Source organism: Phocoena sinus, chromosome 13 (assembly GCF_008692025.1).
Source record: "Phocoena sinus isolate mPhoSin1 chromosome 13, mPhoSin1.pri, whole genome shotgun sequence".
Classification (NCBI taxonomy): domain Eukaryota; kingdom Metazoa; phylum Chordata; class Mammalia; order Artiodactyla; family Phocoenidae; genus Phocoena; species Phocoena sinus.
Window position 1 is genome coordinate 726,357 of NC_045775.1, and position 24,182 is coordinate 750,538.

The 24,182-nt window shown below is 48.2% G+C and overlaps 1 protein-coding gene across 1 annotated transcript in view; it reads left to right on the forward strand.

Moving 5' to 3' along the window:
* The window catches only part of SNTG2 (syntrophin gamma 2), a 208,099-nt gene that overhangs the window by 138,157 nt on the left and 45,760 nt on the right, over positions 1-24,182 (forward strand). The window contains exons 9-11 of the mRNA XM_032652007.1: positions 1,407-1,534; positions 17,234-17,363; positions 18,951-18,989. Of these exons, the coding sequence (XP_032507898.1) occupies positions 1,407-1,534; positions 17,234-17,363; positions 18,951-18,989 (297 nt within the window). The remainder of the gene's footprint in view (positions 1-1,406; positions 1,535-17,233; positions 17,364-18,950; positions 18,990-24,182) is intronic.

Sequence of the window (24,182 nt, forward strand, 5' to 3'; positions counted from 1 at the left end):
TTGGTAGGCGCCCCCCACCACGGCATCCTGGTCGTTCGGCCATGTGGCTTCCGTCTCCGCCTCTGCCTTTACGAGGCCCTGCTCCCTCCTGTCTGGGTTCCCCTGTATCCCTCTGGTAAGGATAGATGCCACAGCATTGAGGGCACCCAAATAGTCCAGGTACATACCCTAAATTTAATCACACACGCGGGGACCCTTTGTCCAAATAAGGTACCAGGTCCCGGGATTAGGCCCCGATGTGTTTTATCCGGGGGTGGCCGCTGTTCGGCCTGAGACAGTCAGACACTAGACTCGTTGGGAGTTTGGCCTGGAAGGAATCCTCACCGTAAGAGCGGTTTCAGGTCTTGTTGGAGTCTTAGAGTGGAGGTGGGTCCACAGCATTCTAGCACCGTGCGTCCCACGCAGCCTTAGCCGTCCCAGTAAGAGCCCGTTTCCAGCGCTCACCATTGCCGCCCTGCAGGCCCTGCTTTCCTCAGCGAGACCCTTCCCGCATTCCCGACGGCCCCTGTCAGGACAGCACAGAAGTGGCCTCCCTGAGCTGGGGGCCTTTCCAGCGCTCCCAGGCAGATCCAGCTTTGCCATCCTAACTAGTGCGTCTGTTTGCCTGTGCCCCGGGGACTTGCACCTTGCTTTGGCTGCCCGTCCCTGAGCTAGAAGGTGCTGAGAAAACCCGCCCTTGTGGCTGGATGCCACGAGGATGCTTCCGTGTGAAGGAAGCCGGCATCCCGTGAGGTGCGGCCGCGCGGGCCGGGGCTGTCTTCTCTGAGGGGGCGAGACGGGCCAGCGTACGACCCTGTGACTAACTGGGCGCGCGCGGCGTCCTGTCTGGCGACCTGGCTGTTCGCGTGGCTTCATTCAGGCGTTCAAGCGTCTTCCTCTTCCCTGCAGGCCCCGCCGAGGAGGGACCGGGCCACCCCTCCCCACGGGCTCCCTCTCTGCTCACCTTGGACAGACAGTGGGGACTTCGCCACTGATGAACAGGCAGGGTCTTGTGACCTAGGCACCCGTTAGCGTGTCGTCAATATTATTATGTATTAAACTCGCTCTGATTTGACCTTCCAGGTGGACGCGGTCGTTCACAGCCTTCCTGGACTCAGAGCCTTCGTCGTGTCCCTCAGGTTCCTTCCAGCTTTAGCCTCTTTCCCCGTCCCCTTCCCTGGGACTTTTCTGTCTTTGGAGCAGTGTGCTGTGTAAAAAATAGAGGAAGAAAATCGTTTACGTCGAAATAGAAGAGCCGTTCTTTCTTTCCAGAGCTTTGAGAAAATGATCACACGTGCTTTTGCAGCAGCTGAAATGTGTCTCATTTGCATTTGGGGGACGTGATGTCTGGGCCCGTCGGGGCCTCCCCCTGTATCTGGTGCCTCCGCCTGATTCTGTGACCGTTGATTCTCGTCTGTTTTGCGCAGGCTCCGTCCTCGCCTTCTTCGCCCGTCGCTGATGAGCCAAAATATGAGAAGCGCTGGCTGGACACCGTGTCCCTCCCTCTGTCCATGGCTCGGGTCTCACGGTGCAGAGCTGCAGCACAAAAAGTAAGGTGCGTGACCGATGTCTGGAGTGGGAAGCGCCGATAAACCCCGAGGTGCGTGTCCTTGTCTCCAGCTGGATTTAGCATTTGCAGAAATAACCATAATCATATTAAAAGTCAAGCATCATAGAAAACACTAGTCAGAGCAGGGGCTGACTTGTGGTCAGGACGGTTCTGTCCGGTGGTGACTGTGTTCATTCTTCTGAGACATAGTCATCCGAAGAAGAAATTGTATTTTCCGTTTGAGCTGTTCACAGCATTAGATTGGAAATGAGACTGTACTCTTCTCCACGTTGCATACAATTACAGAAAAGTCACTTAAACCCCACGGGCCTCCTTTTCTTCGTTAATAAAATGAGAAGGTTAGACCAGCCCCAGTGTTCAATGACTGCTCACTAGTTTTCGAGCCTGGTTAATGAAGTAACTTCAGAGTTTCACCTGTAAAGGTTGTGTGTCCCTCACTGTTTTGTGGAATAAGGTAGCATTTTTCCCTCTAAGTCGGTGCAGTGTGTCATCTGTGGCCAACTGTGCTGTCCGGTCACTGTGGAAAGGCTGAGAAGTAGGTAGGTGGTGAGTTTCCTTTCGTTCTCAAGCAGGTGGGGAGAGAACCGTGTGAACGAAGGAAGAGTGCTCGTTGTCCTGGAATTGAGTACTTTCTTGATGAGACACGTGTGCCCACGGAGGCCGGGTTCGTGTGGACACAAAGCCTCTGGAGAAGGCGCCCCTGGGTGGTCACACGCCCCCCCTTTGCCCTGGGAAGTGCTGTCAAATCCTAAGAGCAAACCAAAGGTTTCCGTGTCGTTTTATGGGAACAAACATACCTTATTAGCTTTGCTGACTCTCTCGTGATTTTAATGTGGGCAGGAAGATGCAAAAAGTAAAATGAATGACGAAAATTCTGCATTTCATCGAGTGTGTTTGACTCACATCAGTATTAACGTGCACGTTTAGAGGGGATGCTGTCCCCTCCCCTGCCCTGTAGCCCTCTGGTCGCACATTGAAGAGGAGGGGAAGAGGACAGGAGGCCTGGGCACGTGGCCTCAAACAGCCTGAGTTACTTCTGCAGCTCCTGTGCTCTCTCCCGAGGGACCCTCGCTCTGGGGCGTGCAAGGAGCAGGTTTAGGAGTCGCCAGCTCTAAACCAAACGCTTTTCAAAATCTAAAAGCCAAAGCTCTAAACTGTAGCCTGGGGAGGATTTTTAGGAGATCCTCTGAGTGGATGAAAACAAGTGGGACGAGCGTGTCAGGGGTCAGCGTCCTGGGGCTTCTGTCATCATCCAGTTGCAGGACCAAAATTTGTCACCAGCTGCTCTGCGGTTTCCTTTTTTGGAAAGTGCAGTAATTCGGCCAATGATGGTTGAGGTTCCTTAGTTTTCCGAAAACGTTTCAAAAGATTCTCTAAAGAGTAGACACATATTTAAACCTAACATTTGGGATACGTATTGAAATGACAAAACTCAGTTGTAGTGAGTATGACGGTTCCCATGTCCCGTCGCCTCCGGGGCTGCAGGGCTGTCCTCTGCCGGGGTCCTCTCGCACCTGTTCGCTGTCAGGTGGACGTTAGTGTCAGCGGTTCTTGGGCACAGTGGGAACTAAGCTTTTACATAAGTTATACATCACTATTAATGAAGGTCGAATCATTGACTGCCCAGGACAGGAAAAGATGGTTCCATAAGAATTTGGGGGAGAGCATCTTGATATGAAACGAAAACAGGCGTAAAAAGAGCACGATGCCCAGTGAGGGTGACAGCCGACGCCTTACAAAGCAGGGCTGCCCCTCGAGTGCTCACGTAGGAAAATAGACCACGTCTGCAGACTCTGGGAAGTAGCCACGAGACGTCACAGATTCCTCAGCAGAAGCTCGTGCTTTTGGCTATTAGGTAGTTGTTAGCACATTTCTCTGACACTGTGAGGAGGAAAGCGTGCTTCCTGGGGCGACTGACGGTTGTGAAGAGGGCGAGAGTTTTCTGAGCAGGACCCTCTCCGTTTTCCGTTGCTACATAACCGGTTAGTGCAAACTTAGCTTCAAAAGCGCGAGCGTGTCATCTCACAGTCTCCACGGGTCAGCTGGGCTGTGTGTGCCGGGGTCTCCAAGCCGATGCTGGGGTGTGACCGGGCTGCGCTCTCGCCTGAAGCCGGGGCCCTGCCCAAGGTTCTCGCTGGTTGTTGGCAGAACTCAGGCCCTCGAGTCTGTAAGGCTGGGTTCCCCATCTCCGTGCTGGCTGTCACCCGAGTTCCAGGCCACATGTCCCCTCCCCTACAAGGCGGCAACAGATGACCTCTTGGTCATGGAATCTGACTTCCTGTGTCTGACCTTCAGACCCAGATGTGAAGGGCATGAGACCACGTCGGGACACCTGGATAGTCTTCCTAATTTAAAGCCAGCTGATTTCAGGTCTGAATTACTTTTGCAGAATCCCGCCTGGCAACACCTAGCTTTGTGTCTGACAGAGTAACTGGGCGCAGCTGCCTGTGCCCTGGAGGCTGTGGTCTGAGCTTACGTGCAGGGCGTGCTCAGACCCATCTCAGGGATCTGTCCCTCAAAGACGCACTGAGCCTCGGTCTGCGCTCGGCTGTGCTTTCACGTCCCCATGACGAGTCCGGTTAGGGTCCCAGACCTGGACTGCACAAGGTACCGGCTTAGTGTGTGTATTTTAGGAAGCTGAGGGGTCGGGACCTCCTTAAGAACAAGAGAAACGTGTGCTTGCCAGACAGTCAGTCCAGCCACAAGGGAGCTTTTACGAGGCAGCCTCAGACCAGACGATCTAAAGCCTGGGGCTGTGGACTTGGGCAAGAAGAGGGGAGGCGGATGGTGTGGAGGAAAGAACAGGGTTTGGAGGGAACCATCTCTAATCCCGCATTGCCTCTGGGCCTCCTGGGGCCGCGTGACCTGCCCTCAGGGAGCCCCTTCCTGATAGCCAAGCGGGCAGGACATGATGTGAATTCTCCACCGCTTCCTAAGATGGTTTATGGAGAAAGCGTAAAATAACATGAGGTTTAAGGGAGCTTTTAAACCCCTTTAGAAGTGTGCTGCCAGGTGTGGGGTTACCGTCATTGTTAACTGTTTGTGGGCTGAGGAATATGCCTGAACGGGAGGAAGGAGACTCAGATCCGGGCGATCGCTGCAGTCGCAGGCTCACCGGTGCCGGCAGATTCTTCACACGAGGCGCTGCTTTCTGTGCTTCTGCTCCGATGGGCCCTTCCCAGGGCTCTTGTTCTATGTTGGCCTGAAAAAGTGTAAGGAGTCACTTATCTTCCTTTTTCCAAAGGGACGGGAGGAAACTAAAGCTTTAGTTCTATTCGTCCCACATCTTTGGTATTTGTGAAAATAACAGTGGATGACGTCTTTTCGCCGACAGTAATACCCCATTTGGCTTTGGAGGAGGTCCCCTTATTTCAGAGTAAAGAGCATGGAAGGGACCAGACGGGCTTTGCAGCAGCCATACTGGAGACATATTGCAGATAAGCACATTTTCAAAAGTGATGCTACAAGTCAAAACTACCCTGCTAAATACTCTGATCTGTTTTGCAAAGGATGGCTTCATGCTTAGACACTTGTGCCAAAACCCGGTCTCCTGTAGCTGGGAGATCCTCAAAGTGCAGCTCTCTTGATGCCGGGGGTAGAGCAGAGCAAGGGAGACAGGATCCCAGGGCCGTGGGCGTCTCCACAAGAGGAAGGGCTTCTGTGGGGTGGGGTTCGTGCTGGGGGGGACCATAGCAGGGTCAGGAGCTCAGGGTCTGCTCTGCACTGGGGGCTCGGAGAGTGGGCCCCCGGGGTCATCGTTGAGTTTGAGTATATCCAGGAGGATGCAGGGTGGGGTGTCTGGGAGCAGGGCCGGGCCTGTCCTGGGGGAGCACCGTCGTCAGGGTGGGATGAGGGAGGGTCTTGGTGGCTGGACATCCTTTGTGTTTCCGTCTGCTCGGGCAGGATTTCGAGCCCTTTTCTGTCTTGTTCCTGGAGTTCGGGGAGAGCCCTCGCCTGCTGTGGGCGGGCTCGGAACTGTTTATGTTCAGCAGAAGAATCCCACAGCAGGTCTGGGAGCTGTCGGGTGTCAGTCTGGAACGGAGCACGACCCTGTGGCCCTTCCCCAGCCCCCGTGTCCTCCACCTGCCTTTTGTCTGTAGAAAAACTTTAGTCAAAGAATAAGTTTAATCAGATAAGTGAGAAAATGCAGAAGCAAAGGAAAACAAATAGGACAAAATAATAAGAGTCTAGTCATTAGCAGAGTCAAGGACCTTTAGTCCCTCCTCAAGGGCTATAGATCATATTCTGAGCCATATCCTGGGAGCCGTCCTGTAGACACTGAAACCCCGCCAGTGTCTGGTGGAAGAAGTGAACCCCACGATGACCAGGCTGTAGCCATGACACAAGCTGCCACAATTCGGAGACTTGGCCTCAAGGGAATGGGAACAAACCGACCCTGGAACCGAAGAGTAACTGTACTTAAGACAGTCAAGATGACGCTGGTCGGAGCACGGCAGCACCGATTTCAAGGTGACCGTCGGAGCGGGCCGTGCTGTTTCTGCAGGGAGCCCCTCCCTCCGTCTATAAAAGCTCTTGCCCACTGATTGTCAGTGGGGAATGGGGGTAAGTCGGCCTTTGGACAGGAGTCCACCCTGCCCCGAGGTTGCCAGCATCCAAAGTAAAGCCAACTATCCTTTCCACTTTCCTGGCCTCTCTATTGGCTTTTGAGCAGCGAGCAGCCGGACCCCACTTTCAGTAACAAGGCTGCTGTCTTTCTCAACTCACCGTGTCTTTAATTTTTTCTGAAATTTCCATCGTGGGGAGAGAAGGTTAGGGCGTGTGTGCTTATTAAGAGGGAATGATGCCCTTCTAGGAATGTTCCCCAAACGTCCGGGCCCTGGCCGCGCCCTGCACACGGGGTGTGGACGGCCTGGGAGCACGAGGTGGGCCAGCTTCTCCGGGGCAGGAGCTGCCTGGTCGGCCGTGTCCGCAGAGTCGCGGGGAAGCCCGGCCTTGTGACAGGGTCATGACGGGACAGTGGCTGGGGTGCCAGCCGGGCTGTGGCCACTGCGGAGGGCAGCCTGGGGAGGAGAGCCCGCTGGGACGGCCGTCCCGCTGTGGGTGTGGACAGAGGACGCTGCCCCCAGACGCCGGCGGAGAGAAGTGGGCCTTTCACTTCACCGTGCGTTCCTGGTCCTTGATCACCGGCTTTAACCCCGGAGGCCAGCCTGCCTTCTCTGTGATCATCTCCAAACCACGGGCCACGTGAGTCGCCCCCGTGTAGACGTGCTGCCCTGGGACGGTGGCTTCTCACCATGGCCGGAAGGCACGGCGGGTCTGGATGGTCCCCGGCAGGAGTGGTGACCGTCTAGGTCGCTGTCCGGCCCTCTGGGGCCGGGGGCTGCCGGGGGTGCCGCTGCTGACACGTGGAAGCCTCAGGGCCCCTCCCTCCGCGGCTCGTGGCAAGCGCTGCCCACTTGACCGCCGAGGACCGTTCTGTAACCTCCCCTGGTCTGTGCTGCTTAGGACTCGAGCCGGGTGACCTGCACAGCCAGGCCCCTCCTGGCGCAGCCGGCGCAGAGCAGCTCTGAGTCGCCGTCTTTGGTGCAGGTGGCAGTGCTCCCGCTTCTCTTCGCTGGGTCTCACACTTGTCCCCAGCCCGCCGTCCCACGCGTGTGGTATCGAGACTTATCCTGGGAGACGCTCCTCGTCTCTGCTGGATTCGCTGCCTCAGAGAACGCTTTCTCTCTCTCTCTTTCCCGGTGCATCCAATGGCAGTTTCTCAAAGTAGCACCTCTTATCTTACCTCCGAGGATTATCCATGGTGACCGTGAGGGGACCAGAGCCCAGCTACTGAGAGATGCTGCAGAGCCTCAGCCCTCGGGTGTTCGGGCCTTTTCTTCTTATCTGAGTAGGGTTGGTGTCATCACAAGTCTTCCCCTTGGAACGTTTAATTGATTTTCCTTTCCTTTGTGTATAGAAATTTAATAGGCTCTCAAAGTTTGAAATGACAATGAATAGGAGGGCGTTTTAAGGTGGGAGAATGGCGTCGCTATAGATGAGGGGCCTCCTGTGGGCGCCCTGCGTTCCCAAGAGCATCTCCAGGGTTGGCTGTCGCCTCTCTCAGACCCTCCATCTCCACCAGCTGCTGAGGGATCACATGTCTCTGTCCTCATTTCACCAGCATCCCTATCGTCACAACAAAGCAAATGAGCTGAAGTGACAGAGTTTCCTGCTGCTGAGAGGAGAGGGCCTCAGGGACCTCGTTCTACCGGATCAAACTACCCCGGGCACAGGGAGCAGGCAGGCTGCTGTCTCTAGGAACATGTCCCATTGCTCCTTAGATACTGACCCCAGGCTTGGGGGTGTGCAGGGGAAGCCTGCTTTTTATGAATTCGACCAAACTTTCTAATTACTTTTGAGGTCACACTCTCAGAAACTGACCCAGTTCCGTCTGCATTTCCATTCCTGCCTCTACCTGGCGGGTGGTCCTGGGCATGCATGTGACTCTTGACTCTTGACCCTTGACCCCATGCCTTGCCCCGTTTGTCAGTCAGTCTGCTTCCCTCCTCTTCTGACAGCCGGCAGCCCCCTTATCCTCGTGGCCCCCGCTCTGTTCTTACCCCGAGACCACGGCTCCTTCCCCAGACTCAGGACCAGCGCTCCCAGGGCTTCCTGGTGGGGCAGTTACCAGTGGGACTGTCCAGGATGCAGGATGCTTCCAGTCATGTCTAAGGGGGTAAAATACCGTCCTGGCTGAGTGACGTCCTGGCATGGAGATTTGTTCCTTCGCTGCACTCAGCCCGGCCGCCAGACTGGTGTTGGGTCTTCGGGTTAGAGTTTGCGTTTCCAGTGTCTCTTTGAGATGCAGTGTTTCTGTCTCAGAAGAAAGATCTAAGTGATGAACACTCGAAGTGCAAAAAATGGTCATGTTACTGGAGTCGTGGAACCGTTCCAGCAGACTTAAACAAACGTGTTTAAAGCAAAGCATCAGGTATTGAAGGAATGAACTCTGCAGAGTCCTAAAGGCAGGGAAACAAACGTGTTTAAAGCAAAGCATCAGGTATTGAAGGAATGAACTCTGCAGAGTCCTAAAGGCAGGGTCTGCGTGGTTTTACTGCACAGAAGAGGTGCCGGCAGTTTTCACGAGGTGGCCTGATGTTACGGTTCAGACTGTGGGAGACCCGGCGAGTTCCGGGGTTCCAAGACGGGGTCCCGCACTGCTGCCTGGAGAACCACTCACCCTCCTGGTGTTGGCCACCTGAGCCCCGTCTAAATGTCCCCTAAGAACTTGGAAAGATTGAATCTCCACCATGGAGCTTGTCAGGAAACATTCCTTAACCACCATTTAGTGCCACGTGCTACAGAGGGGAAGAAACCTCCTTTCTGTCATCCAAGTGTTGATATTCTAGCAAACAATTAAGTTGGAAGAAAAATTTAGATGTCCAAAAGCTGTGAGGTGTTACAGCGCAAGGGTGGGAAGGACCGTCGGACCTGGAGGACGCAGGTTGTTAGAAGGGCCTTTGGGAAGGAGAGACGCAGCTCTGAAGGACGCAGAGCACGCGCGGATGTGACGAGCAGGGGTCGCTGGCAGGGGGGCCACGTGCACGTGTGTGTGGACATGGGTGTGCGCGCATATACATATGTATATACACTCACACATTTATACACATATCCATAGGGTTCACAGCTAAAAACATTACTTCTGGCTAATTTGGGAAATACAAATGTGTGGGGAAAATGTTAATACGTTAAAATTCTACCACGAGATAAAGCTACATTATCACCTTAACGTATGTTTGTCTGGACTTTTCTATGGAGAGAGAACATTGTGGATGGGTGTCTGGATGTTGGGATTTAATGAGACTTTTGTCCTGTCGGTGTGCATAGTGCGTACCCACTATTCCTTTATACTGAGACCAGGGGCTTATTTTTCTTTTAAAACATATTTTTGGGACTGCTCTGGTGTTGTTACGCATACATCGTTATTCACATTACCCATCATTTCATTAGAATAGGTAGTATGGTAAGATTATGGAATGAAAAGGTTAAAACGTTTTAAGGCCTTTAAGACATTTTGTCAAACATCTAATTTACCACCAGAAAGTTCATCCCCATGTCCATTTCTCTTGAATAAGTTCTTAAGTTAGCTTCCTATGGAATAAATAAGAAAATATGTTTAAAAATCAATTTATTATGCAAATAAAACTGAAGGTTGAAAAGTGAGAAAGTATTAACCAAGGAATCCATTGCCTGACACCAAACTTGCCTATTTCACAAACATCCATTGATTCAGTTGCTTTCAGGGTCTAACAGGCTCTTCGTTTAGATGAAAACAACAAGGGTCAAGTAGTTAGAAGTATGGATTTGAATGTAGAAATAAAGGCTAATGAGCACGGGGAAAGTGGAGGGCTGTGTGGATAAAATGTGCATTTTTCAAGGAAGGAATTTTTACTCAGAGCACTCCCCAGTGCAGATTACAGGCTTTCAGGAAGTTCATGTATTTTCACCCAGTAATTCAGATTTTCCTAGTAGATAAATCAGCAGACGTAGACGTAGGAACTGGTTGTAGTGTTTGCTCCACATGGCACCTGCTGCAATGTTATGCTGGATCAAAGGTCACTCCCATTAGAATGGCCCCCCGTCGACTTTGAAGGAGGTATCCAGGGATTTGAAAGGTTTGCTTCATGGAAGTGAAAGCCTTCGAGGGCTGATTAATGCCTCCTGGACACAGAAATCCTGAGGGAAAGACAAAGAAAATGCAGAGAGAGATGCAGTGTCTGTTATGTCTGATTTCCTTATTCATAGGATAAAGCTGCAGGTTCCATTATTCAAAGCGGTTGTAAAAAGAAAACGTCAAGACTTAGAAGTGCCAGTGATTTTAGCCACCTACGAATCTTTTAGAATGTGTTTTATTTTTATAGACAATAAAGATATTTCTCTGTTCTCGACTTACAGTATTTTGAATTTGTTCAAAGCAGTTTCAATCATTATGTAAAGGGGAATTTTCAAATGCATGATTAATTGTTCAAACATGAAGAATTTAAGAATATAAGGAAGATGATTGCACAGGTTCTGCAAACATCTCTGACAAGCACAGGGCCTGGGCTCTCTGTCCCATTTGCTGCCTGTCCCCGTGCATTGAATACATGTATAATATTCTTATATTTATGTGCACGTGTGCCGGCTGCAGCGCTGTCGCTCCACCTACCTCGCCAACCTGTCCCCACGGCCCAGCGAGCGGTCCTTCAGTTGCCTGCTTTCAGATGAGGAGGCCGCGCCCCTGGCCGGGCTGGGAGGACAGCGGTTTCTATATCAGCGGGCAGTGGGCATGGGAGGTGGGAGCCTTTTCCACCGTGCTGGGTTTTCTCCAGCACTTATTGACGCGACAGGTATTCTAGCATGCCTGCTCCGTGCAGCTCTGCCGTAGATGTTGCAGGCTGAGGGTGTGCAATGAGCAAACCCAGGAGTCCGTGCTCTCTTGAAGCTTCCCGTCCGGCAGGAAATGCAGGCAGGAAACAGGCATAAGCTCAGACCAGCAGGGAGACCTAGGTGAGGTGGTTTTACCTCCGCTTTCTTTCAGTGGGACCCCTGGGAGGGGCTCCGCCATCTGGCTCCGGCGCCGCCCACATGGGACCCTCCGCCCTCACACCTCTCAAGCCCCTGCTCCATGATGGGCGAGGGGCTCGGAGGACTCGGACCTGGTCTCAGGATGGTGATCGGGGTGACAGAGGAGGACAAGTTGGCCTACGGGGCAGCACGAAGGAGAAGTTATCTTTCTTTCCTGGACTTGCTGGACTTTTGTTGTGCCTGGAATCTTCCAGGAATAGTGACTTTTTAATAAACAAACTGATACAGGGAGAAGGGTGCCTGCATTTAAATTGGGTCTCTTTGTTACTGTTTAATATGGAATCTTTAGAGATGCTGCTGCATGGTGGGGAAGCAGAAAGAAAATATTTCTCTGGCTTCCATGAAAAGATAACACACATGCCACAGAGGCAGGCTTGAAATGTGACATGTGAATGGCAGTTGGGAGATTTTTTTCAAATTCTGAGGAATATGCACGTTTTTCTCTCATTTTGTCTGGTGAATGTTCGTAACTCTCGATGTGAGTAAAATAAACAGACACCGACCCTTCAGCTTCCAGAGCAGGGGGGCTTCAAGTTCACCAGAGCAGAGATGCTGTGTGCAGTCAGTCCTCCCTGGATGCTGTCCAGGTGTAAAGGGTCAGGATTGGCCGGAACCTGGGGGCCTGGATGGCCGTGAGCCGTGACTCGTGGGTAAGAGGTTCCGTGGGTCATTTTGGAAGCTCGAGTGTTTTCGTTCCTTAAAAAACACGCAACGTGTTAAAAAGATGATTTATAAACTTTGAGTTCTTTTTCTCCAATGTCGAAGCTTTGAGGGGCAATTAAGGATGCTCGGTACCTGGAGCCCGATTTGGGTCATGCTGGAGTTCCACGGCACAGCTGAGGTCGGTGTGGGAAGATTGTCTGTTGCCATAGGATGCGGACGTGGGATGCAGACAGATGTCCAGCGTTAGGCCTGTAAAATAACTGAGATGAGCTGTGAGGTTACCGGCAGCCTCCAGCAGCTGGCCTGGTAAAGGCACTGATGCAGAGCGTCTCAGGAGGGACTGTGGGAGGGTCTGGGCAGGGCTGGGGGGCTGGCGTCTGCGGGGGCGGGAGGGGAGCGGCAGGACGCTGGGGGGAGCTGTCATCTGAGGAGAAGTGGGGGGGGTGAAGGGGCAGGAAGGGAAGGTGCAGACCCCTCCTCCTCCAAAGGCAGTGCGGACTCAACATGGAACGTTCAGTTCCTCAACCTTCTAATAGGTTAAGATACGCGAACTTTGAATCTTATTGGAATAGATTTCTTTTGCTTAGCCAGAAACTGTGAATCAGCTCATTTCCTACGGTATGAAACTGTCTTACCAGTTTTCTCTTCGAAAATCAAAAATCCTCTCAGGGCTCGAAGGAATCCTGGAAGAAGGTAGGCTTTCCAAAGGCACGGGCAGGGTCATTTCTTCCCTGGCCCTTGACAATGGTGTCTGGACCTGGCTTGGTTTCTACCCGGGAAACTCACGCACCAAATACTCTACCTTCTCTGGGTGTAGGTTTTACTGCTGATTTTTTAAAGCTGACACGTGACCTCACAGAGCACGCCGAGTCCCGAGCAGCGAGTACTCTGGGATTTCTAGTTCTGACTGTGACCTTGACCATAGGATTAAAGTCCTGAGAATCCTGGGCAAATGCCATGACCGTAGAACCGTGAGGCAGGATCCGCCTGTGGACGGGGGAGGGACGTCGTAGGGGAGCCTGAACACCGCACACGTGAAAAGCTGAGAAAATAAAACCTCAGAGTCAATCAGGAGACACGAATGTCCATCCATCGTTCGGGCAGACACGCACAGAGTTTGTATCATTGCCTCTAATTAATATGACGTTTGTACAATAAGCCAAAGTGCGAATTTGTTTTCATACTTTGTTGGTACGTTGGCATCTGTCATCAGCATTCGTGCCAACACTTTCACCGTTTCTGCTCATATAATGTTTAATTTGTATTGCTTTGCTTGACAGATAACCTCACTGGTAGCAATGTTTGTGTAGGATCTGTGGGTTTGGTATAACCATATTTACGTTACCCCGCTCGTTTCTCCCAATATTTCCATTTGTGGTATAATTGGCATTTCAAGACCCGTTGTGTAGACAAGGATCTTTTAAAGGCTAGGCGTCTAGCTTGTCTCACACAGCTGGAGCATGAACGTACTGGATTCAGATCTCATCCATTTTCCTCAGAGCCGACTGTCTACACCCCCTACATGGGCTTTTGTAGAAGCTCTTTATCAGACTGAGAACACTCCCCTTTAGTCGTAGTTTGTTGAGTGTTTTCTAGCATGAGAGCATTTTGGATTTTGTCAAGTGCTTTATCTGCATCTGTTGAGATGATTGTGTGATTTTTGTTTTTTATTCTGTTGCTGTGATGTATAACATTTCCAGATGTCAAACTGACTGAATTCCTGGGGTAACTCCCATTGATGGTGGTGTATAATTCTTAATAGATGTTCCTGGATTGAGTTTCCTAGTATTTCACGGAGGAGATTTGCATCCATATTCAAAACAGATATTGGTCTGTAGTTTTCTTGTGATGACTTGTGGTTTGGATATTAAGGTTGTATTGGCCTCAGAAACTAATTTGGGAAATGTTCTATTCTATTTTGGGGAGAGTTTGTGAATAATCGTTATTAATTCTTCTCTGAATGTTTAGTAGAACTCAGTGGTAAAGCCATCTGGGCCTCAGCTTTTCTATGTGGTTAGTTTTTCGGTTAAAAATTCAATTTCTAAACTTGTAATATTGCCTATTCAGATTTCTCCCTGAATCAACTTTGGTAGTTTGTATTTTCTAGGATTTCATCTAGTATATCTCATTTATTGGTATACAATTGTTCAAGGACTCCTTTATAATCCTTTTCGTTTCTGTAATATTGATGGTAATATCTCCACTTTCACCCCTTATTCTAGTATTTTGATTCTTCTTTCTTTTTTCTTGGTCCATATAGCTAAAAGTTTGTCCATTTTGCTGTTCTTTTTAAAGAACCAGATTTTGGTTCCATTGATTTTGTCTGTTGTTTTTCTCTTCTCTGCTTCATTAATTCCAGCTCTAATCGTCATTATTTTCTTCCTTCTGCTTTCTTTATGTTTTGATCTTTATTTGTATGTATATACACATATATATTTAAAATCATTAAAGAAATGTAAATGCTTAATTAGAAGATATTCACATACTATAAAAGAAAGAGGGAAAGAGGAACAAAAAGGATTTGAGACATGTAGAAAATGAAAAGTAACTTGGCAGACATAAAATCTAACTATACCAATAATAAAATTACATTTGCACGATTGAATAATCCAGTTAGAAGGTGAAGATTTTCAGACTGAGTAGAAAAAACAAGATCCAACTGTATTCCGTCTTCAAGAGACACACTTTAGATTCAGAGAAACGAATAGATTGAAAATAAAAGATGGGAAAAAATATACAAACACAAGGATGGAGTGGCTTTACTAATATCATAGAAAATAGAATTTAAAACTGAAAATGTTATTAGCAATAAAGAGGGACATTTTAAAAAGATGAATGTTTAATCCATCAGGAAGATATAGCAATTATAAATATATATGCACCTAAAAACAGAACACCAAAATACATGAAACTATAACTAACAGTATTGAAAGGCAAAATAAACAATTCAACAGTAATAGTCAGAGGCTTCAATACACCAGTTTCAACAGTGTATGGAAAAACCAGGCAGAACATCAGGAAGAGAACAGAAGACTTGAACAACACTGTAAACCAAATAGATATGGCAACATTGGGGGACCCTCCGTGCAGTAACGGGAGACCTCTTCTTCATTTTCCAGCTTGAGTGTCAGAGGTTCTGACAGTTTCTCTGCACTCCTCCTTCCGTCTCTTACTTGGATCGCGTAAACTATTGATCTGTCTTCAAGTTTGCTAATTCTTTGTCGGCTGGAGCCTCCCGTCAAGCCTCTCCAGTCAAATTCTTTTCCGTTATTATACTCGTTCACCCTAATGCACTCATTTGCTTCCTTTTGTAGCTACTGTCTCGTTACTAACATTCTGTATTTGAAGTGACGTCGTCATTGTACCTTTACTTCTTTAAGCAAGCTTTCCTCTAGTGTCTTGGACGTGTTTACAATGACTGTTTTGAAGTCCTTCTGCCTGATGTGACGTCTGGTCACCTCGCAGACACCTTCCGTGCCTGCTTTTCCCCAGGCGGCGCGGCGCACTGTCCTGTCTCCAGCAGCTCCGGGCGCAGGTCCTCACCCCACACCCCTGCCTGCGGTTTGTTGTTTATTGTTTAGTGACCGGCTGGGTCATTTTAGTGGAGTCTGGGCACCGCTCTCCCCGCAGTCCTGTTAAGCCTGAGGTTGATTTCTTCCTGTGACCACACCCGGCTGTTCAACTTCACTCATTTCCAGCGGATTGGTCTATCATTTTCAGCAAAGCTTTGTGGTGTAAATGGATCGGCAGAATATTCCAGTCAAATCTGGGTTCCTTTGAAGAACTTCTGACCACGGGAGAGCTCCTTCCAGCTGTTTTATTCTCGGGTTTTCTCCTGAAAATTAGCCGGCCAGCAGTTCGGCCTGTATTCATTTAATTTACGAAACTCTTTCTAATCGCCTTTCACCGAAACTTCCACTGTTTTTGAAGTGCCCGTGACCTTGAACTTCTCCACATTCTACTGCAAATGAAGTCACTTCCTGTGGAAATTGACCAGGAGCTGTAGGTTTTGTGGCCTGTCCCTCACCCCCTCGCCAGGTAAACTCTCTGAGCCGGGGCTCTGGCGCGGGGTGCAGGGACAATAACACACTTGTCCGTAAATGAACCTTGTGTTCTGATTCAAGCGGTGCCGATTAGGGTGGGAATGATACCTAGTCAGGGATATCTACTTATAAAAAAGACAGACGGATTGTTTAATCGGAGAAACCCTGGTTCGTAGATTTGGCCCAAGAACACGCAGGGCTGGTTTATAATGTCTCTACTTCCTTCTCCCGCCCTTGTATCCTTTCCTGTGTGAAACCACGATTGAACACACATCTGAAAGACTATTAAAACATAGTTTAGCGCCAACCTTGTTTAAAAAAAGTTTGTTTTGTCATTTTTAGCCGTTCAGTTGTCTTCTTAAGGCCGTGGAGATACAAGCTGCATGGGTTAGTGTGCAGAGTTTTCTTGAGAGAAAACGAACAGACGTGTAAGTGACATTCTTCTGTCGTAAGGGTTGTGTTCGTCAGTTCAGGCTGCCTTACCAACTACCAGACGGCGGAGCGGGCAGGGGGGCGCTCGAACAACAGCAATTTATTTTCTCACAGTTCTGGAGGCTGGAAGTCCAAGATCTAAGTTCCAGAGGGTTGTGTCTGGTGAGCACTGTCCTCCTGGCTCGCTGACGGCTGTCTTCTCACTGTGTCCTCATATGGAAGAGTTCTGGGGCCTCTTCTTCTAGGGCCCCCAGTCCTGTTGGATCAGGCCCACGCTTCTGACCTCACCTAAGCTTCTTTCCTTAGAGGTCCCATCTCCAAATATACCCACACTGGGGACTAGGGCTTTAACATGTAGGTTTTGGGGTCTATAGCAATAGTTATATGGAAATTATCTCTGGAAAAACAGCTTGCATGATAGGGGAGAACTACTGAATTAGAGACAGTGATGTCGCCGTTATGAATGATTTGCCATGGGTGGGTTTGTGGCAGGTTGATTCTCATGGTTAAAATTAAAGGAGAACCAACTTCTTCAAAAGCTCTGTTGTAAATCAGACGTATACGTGTGGTCCTAAAACACCATCGACGCTGAGGAATGGTGGTGTTTGACCTGCTCCATCGTCACGGGGTCAAGAGCCTTCCGACCATGATAAGTGGTCTCTGAAAGAATCACTGCTAAGGACCCCACAAAACAGTAACTCCAGCACTGCTCTAAGAGCAAGTGTATTTCCTACAGGAGCTGCCTTTCGTGTTTTTATTAAATTAGAAATAGGGATTTCAGCGTTTTGAACTTCATTTCAGTAAACCTACCTAAGATACGGAGACGGGTTAGGCTGTGCCCACGGCTGTGAGCTGTGTTTTCCGCGGTGACTGCAGGTCGGTGCTGAGCAGGGCGGAGTGGGCGCCGCCTTCTCCCGGGCCTGGGGCATCGGACCCCAGGGGCCTCCTTCCAGCATCTCCTGTCCTCCTCCTGCAGGTCCAGTGCATTTGAGGTGCAGGCCCTGGATGGGGCGAGCTCGGGAAGCCTTTGGTTTTACACCGCGCAGGAGTGCACCGCCTGGCTGAGGGCCGTGTCTGCCAACATCAGCGACCTGACGCTGCAAAAAGTGAGCACGGAGACTTTCCACTGTCCCTGCTTTTGCTCTTTAATCCACGAAAAGAATTACGATGTTTTGTTACTTATGATGAATCCTGAAACAGTTGGTAATAACATTAAACAGAAGAACATGCACTTTTTTTTCAACGTAACAAAGCTTTGACTAAAAAAGTTAAAGATTAAGTCATCTAAAAGTTTCCTGGTGTAAGAGTGTAGACTGAATCAAACCTCTGGACACCTCCCCGCTGGTTCTGGCTCTCCCTCTTCCTTTCCACGCACCTACACGGAAGTATTTGTGTGCATGTAATTCTATATACACTCTATCCAAATGCATTGATGTAACGTGACATTTTTATTTGGGGAACCCAATTGGGTTAAATATGCAATTCTCCAAAACATTAAGGAAACTTATAAAGAGGCACCTCCACCACAAACATCCCTTCTCAATGGCTCACCGCAGGCACCCAGGAAAGAAAAAGCGCTCTGTCTCTTTGAGTGATCTGTTTGATGATCAAAGTCAATATGAAACTTCAAAATGAAACAATAAAACTAGATGGGGTGAGAGTAAAACATGAATAAAGTACTCAGTTCCCTAAAGCAACCGCTGTATCCCGGCAGTAAGTTGATGGCCACAGCTGCGGGCAGCTCATGCAAGGACCAGCCCTTGGCCCGAGGAGGCCGTGGACCCGTTTCCTTGTTCTCAGTCCCTGCGGGTGACTTGCCCCTTTGTCCACGTTTGCACCCCAGGGCCTGCTGTGGCCCAGGGCAGCTGGTGGCAGGAGGACCCCGGGGGTCTGGATGCACACGGCGTATTCTCACACCTGCCTCGCTCCTGGAAACTACTAAACAGAGCTCGCCTGAGCACTTTGAAATATCAGGGAAGCAGCAATGTGAGATTTCTATTCCAAAGACCTCAGAGGCTCTCAGCTACAGAGGAGGTACTAGACCCTCTCTAAGACCTCAGTTTTCCAACTTGACATTTTGAATTCCAAAGGTATCTGGGTGGATAAAAGGAAAAGAAAAAACCAGGTGGTGGTAGCTTGATATTGGCAGAAATGCATGGTTCTAGATGAATCTCACACATTGCAGCTACTGGGCAGAGCAGAGGAAGGGAGACGCAGACGCTTTCGAGCTGGAACTGTGGATTCAAATCCACTTTCCAACTGGGTAGGCTTGACCTTGTTATTACTCTGGACCTTCATGTCCTCACTGGTTAAATTTTGCAGGATTGCTGGGAGAATCAAATGTGAACTGTGAAAACTGTAATTACCTAAGACCATGTAGTACAGAAATCATCTTCCCCAGTTATTTCAGACGTGGAAATTTAAGCGTCCGCTGCCCCAGAGCTTCACTTAGTAAAGAGCTGATGCTTGAAACAGTAGCGTCAATACGCTAGTCTTGGGTTTTCTGTTATGAGAGTCATTGCCAGACATCTGTACGTGCTCTGGTTTGGTTTTCAGGTAAGAAATGCCTCATAAAGGAAACGTTTCATGCAGGGACACTTCATGCAGCTAATTAAATCCAGTTGCCAGTTAGGTTGAAAAATTATGGCATCAGTACATTGTCATACTGACTCCTTGCTTCCCTCTCTCTGCAGATGAAGATGGCAAATAAATGCTGCTCTCCTTGTGACCAGGTAGGATTTGTGGGTTTTGTGCTGATTATACAATGTCCCCGAAGGGAGCCTCTTTCTGTTTTTGAGATTTGGTTTGGAAATTTTGACAGGAAAGCATTAGCACACATCGGACTGAAGTCGATCCTCACCCTCAGTGTTAACTCCAGGAAGCTACTCGTTTGTCCTGGAAATAGTGCAGGAGGAATCGTTCTGACCTTGAGTGTGCCGTGTTATCAGTGATCTATCGGCACTTACATTTTCTAAGGAATCGTGATCAAATGATAACCTAGATGTGACTGTTTAAGCTCAGAGGGTTTGACAGCTGAGACTCACCTGTGTAATCTGGAGCCCTCAGCATCGTGTGATTTTCTTAGCTCACGTCCTCGTTCAGGAAGTTTCATTCTGGGAGGCTTTGACTGGGCAGCTGCTGTTGCAGATGGGAAGGAAGCACCCCACCCCTGCGCCCCGTGCTGGCCCTTATCCACCTTGAGGCCGCGTGTTCTGGTGGTGGTAGCCCTGCGTCTTCAGGAGCCTCGGCTCATTCGTTCCGAGAGCAGAGGCCAACCTGTAATACGCCTGGTTTTCTAGTTCAAGGACTGCTCATGTACTAGGTCTGTAAGTACTTAGCTGTGTATCAGGTAAATACACTTTGAAGTGACTACATTATTTTTCTGTTTCCTTTTTGATAAAGTCATAGTTTAAGCTGTAAGTGTGAACTTTTTAAGATGTATAGCTTCTTAGCTTTCTGGTTGTGTCTTTCATATAGGTCTGAGGCAGTATACCTTGTAGGCTCGAGTTAAGCAAACTAAAGGAATGTGTTCAGTTTGCTTTAAATAGCACTCAGAGACGCCCTTCACATAGAGCTGAGTGATAACATTTACGTTAAAATGGAAGGCATTCCGGAGAGTACCTGCCAATCAAATGTTTCTGCAAAAAGATAGGAAATTAGGACCATGTTTTAAGTTAAACCCCTCTAGTCAACATTTCTAAATTAGATAAGGAACACTAAGAGAGGTTCTTCTAACTTTTATTTGTTGTAATGTTTTCCTAAATTTATGAACAGCTATTTTTGTTTACATAGCTAAATGAGGGTGGCTAGCTATTTAATGAGTAATGGTCCCATAAATGTCTTCAGATTACTGTAGGACTCATTTCATATTCTTACGCATAAAATACAGCTTTTCTGCTGGGCTTAGTGTTTCTAAGACAGAAGTTTCTCTTGGACTTTTCCCCTGAGGACACACCTCCCCCTAGTTCACACTTAAAGCCTGTCTTCTCTGGATTTATTTACCAAAGCTGGTGGGCCAATAGACCAAATTGGTGTTTTTGTCTCCAAGAATAATTTGCCATTTGAAATTGGATTTCTGTTGGCACAAGCAAAACTAGCAAAGTGTCCCCCGGGGATCCTTTTTGTCGTGAATCAGAGACTCTTCCAAGACTGCTACCAAAAATCGGCCTCTGTACACGGGCACCGAATTGAATCTCAGAGACAGAGTTTGGGTAAAGTAGGAAAGAAGAGCTTTATCGCTTTGCCTGGCAAAGCGGGCCACAGCGGGCTAATGCCCTCAAAACAGTGTGTCCTGACCTGGAGGCGGTAGTGCGGAGTCTTATGGTCAAGAGGCAGGGCTGCTGGAAAGGATCAGGGTGCCTGCAGGGCTTGCATTCCTTCAATCCAGAGATCATCTGGCTTCAGGTGATGGTGGGTGAACTGTGACCTTCTCTCTGGAATGAGGAATGCTTCATCAAGAAATTAACATCTTCCATTTGTTGGGGGTTTTAGTTCTGCAGAAGAACTCAAAGACATTGTTATATGTATCCCTTGAGGGGAACCAGGGCCCTGCCCCAAGGCTGCACTATTGTTTCCTGACGGCTCCTCCCTTGTCTCTGCATCCCCTCCCTTCCCTGATTAGCAGCTGTTTGAACCTGCCCTTTGGATCGCAGGGAGGGTCTTGGAAGCTGAATGCAGCCTATTTCCTACAAACGGGAAACGGGAAACGGGGAGCACAGAAAGGCTTCCAGGCCCCGGAGCCCCACGGGCCCTGCTCGTTTCAGGAGCACAGGAGAGAGTGCCCTGCAGGTGGAGCCCTTCCTTCAGTGTCTCCATGTCCTGTCACAGAGGGGAGTCGTCCTGTCCCCGACTTCCCAAACACATCATGCATGGTCAGTGGTTTGGGAACAGTTACGTGCAGGCACACGTGAATGCCCATTGCCCTGAGACCTGAGCAGCTCTCACAGGACCTGAACTTGACGCATTTGGAGCGCACGCTGCGTTTCTGCGGCTGTACCTGACTGCCCGGCTGGCTGGGAAGAGCACCAGTCTGGAAACCGAAGCGTGTTTTGTTTTGTTTAGAAATTTAAACTCCTCTTTCCCACTGACTCACAAGAGAGAATCAAGAAGTAAGGTTCAGGGGAAGTTAAAACTATCTGAGGAGCAAAACTCCCAACACAGAGGACGTGGAATGAATCATGGTTCAAAGGCAGTGGAGTGATTTCGCTTTGGTTTTATCTTAGTGAAATTTTGTCGTATATGAAGCCACGTTTGTGTGATGTCAGTCTTGGTGGCCTTAGGTGAATCAAACCTGGATTCTAATCCCACCTAATCCCTTCTCTGGTGGTGCAGGTGGAACACATTAACACCTGAGCCCTAGTTTCTTAATCTATAAGAGAAGAAAGTTGCAAAGGGTAATCTAAAGTCTTTTTTTAACTTTAAAATTTCTATGTAACTTTGAATTTACTTAAGGGCTTGAATTTGTTTATCTGGAAAGAAACATCAGAGACAGGCCTCACTATGTGAGGTTGTAAAAGAACTAACCCCTGCCCCAATTTGCCCAGATTTCAGTAGAGGATGCTTTCACATTTTCTCCAAAAACTAAACATTTTGTGTGCATTATAGGAGTTTAGATTTATGGTGTTGGGCCCTATTTAAAAACAGGAAGGGGCTTCCCTGGTGGCGCAGTGGTTGAGAGTCCGCCTGCTGATGCGGGGGACACGGGTTCGTGCCCCGGTCTGGGAAGATCCCACATGCCGCGGAGCGGCTGGGCCCGTGAGCCATGGCCGCTGAGCCTGCGCGTCCGGAGCCTGTGCTCTGCAAGGGGAGAGGCCACAACAGTGAGAGGCCCGCGTACCGCAAAAAAATTTAAAAAAATAAAAACAGGAAGGATTTTTTTTCTCATTTTGAACAATTAATTATTGATTTTGGTATGTAGCAAAAAATAATATTGGATAAATAAGACAAAAATAAAGATATTGACAACCACTGAAATTGACAAAACCCAAAGAAAACAGAATTAGAAGGATAATACAAAAGGCATAAGTATAGATTTTTAGACTCTTATATCTGATAAGTAAAATGACTGTGTAATTTGTCATCCAAACTGGGACACTTCTGTCTGGGATGGAGACTGACCTAAAAGTAACACTAAGACAACAGGAGTAACTTTAGAATCATCCCAGGAAAACCAGGACATGTGTTCACCCTGCGAAAACAGCGAGAATCTATTTTCCAAAATAAATTTCTTCCCGAAAACCTGAATTAAAGGAAATATGGGTACCTTAATCACCAAATCCAAAAGAGGCTTAAATAATTCAAGCTATTCTAGCTTTTTCTGTGAAAAGGAACAGAGCAGTTGTACAATTATTATCTGATGGACAAGTAGGTGTTCATAAAATTATAATATACATTTCTTGGATTATGTAATAAGCCATAGAAAATTCATAACGTAAAATTTAAAAAAGATTCATAAAGCAGCCAATGTTTCCAGTAATAGCTAAGCGATAACTTATTTCTTTGCTAATTAATGTAGGCAGAATTAAATTACATATGGAATTTCATTAACTTCACATCCGATTTATAGACGTTTCAGGTTATTCACAATCTGTATGTTTCCATCTTGGCCAGAAAAGGAGTCCCTAGTTCGCTTCTCAGTAGGTAACTCCTGTTGGATGCTGTGCCCGGCACTGCATTAAGCAGACGTGGGAAGGAGAAGCAGCAAAATAGGACACTGCCCCAGCCCTGGAGGAGGAGGACGGCAGGACCGAGGGGCAGGGGGGCTCCACAACCAGTGTCTGTGTCTCCAGAGAAACAGGGCAACGCTCAGCTGAGTGAGAATCAGATGGAAAATCTCTCCCTTGACAAATTGTCCTCACAAAAGAACGCTTGCTGCTGCTATGCTAGGAAAAGAATCCCAGCTTGTCCGTTTCAGCCTGGAAGTTACACTTTCAGCTTTCTACCCACCCTTGACCAGTCTGTAATGTGAATCTAATCTACCCATCCGTCCATCGTATCTATCTACCTCTCTACCTACCTGTCATCTAGCTATCTACCTATCTATCATCTAGCTAGCTAGCTAGCTGCCTATCATCTATCTGTCTATACCTATCTGTCATCTATCATCTAACTATAATCTATCATCTAGCTAGCTAGCTATCTACCTATCATCTGTCTGTCTATACCTATCTGTCATATATCTATCATCTATCATCTATCTATCATCTAGCTAGCTAGCTAGCTGCCTATCATCTGTCTGTCTATACCTATCTGTCATCTATCATCTAACTATAATCTATCATCTAGCTAGCTAGCTATCTACCTATCATCTGTCTGTCTATACCTATCTGTCATATATCTATCATCTATCATCTATCTATCATCTAGCTAGCTAGCTAGCTGCCTATCATCTGTCTGTCTATACCTGTCTGTCATCTATCATCTAACTATAATCTATCATCTAGCTAGCTAGCTATCTACCTATCATCTGTCTATCTATACCTATCTGTCATATATCTATCATCTATCATCTATCTATCATCTAGCTAGCTAGCTAGCTGCCTATCATCTGTCTGTCTATACCTATCTGTCATCTATCATCTAACTATAATCTATCATCTAGCTAGCTAGCTATCTACCTATCATCTGTCTGTCTATACCTATCTGTCATATATCTATCATCTATCATCTATCTATCATCTATCTAGCTAGCTAGCTGCCTATCATCTGTCTGTCTATACCTATCTGTCATCTATCATCTAACTATAATCTATCATCTAGCTAGCTAGCTATCTACCTATCATCTGTCTGTCTATACCTATCTGTCATATATCTATCATCTATCATCTATCTATCATCTAGCTAGCTAGCTAGCTGCCTATCATCTGTCTGTCTATACCTGTCTGTCATCTATCATCTAACTATAATCTATCATCTAGCTAGCTAGC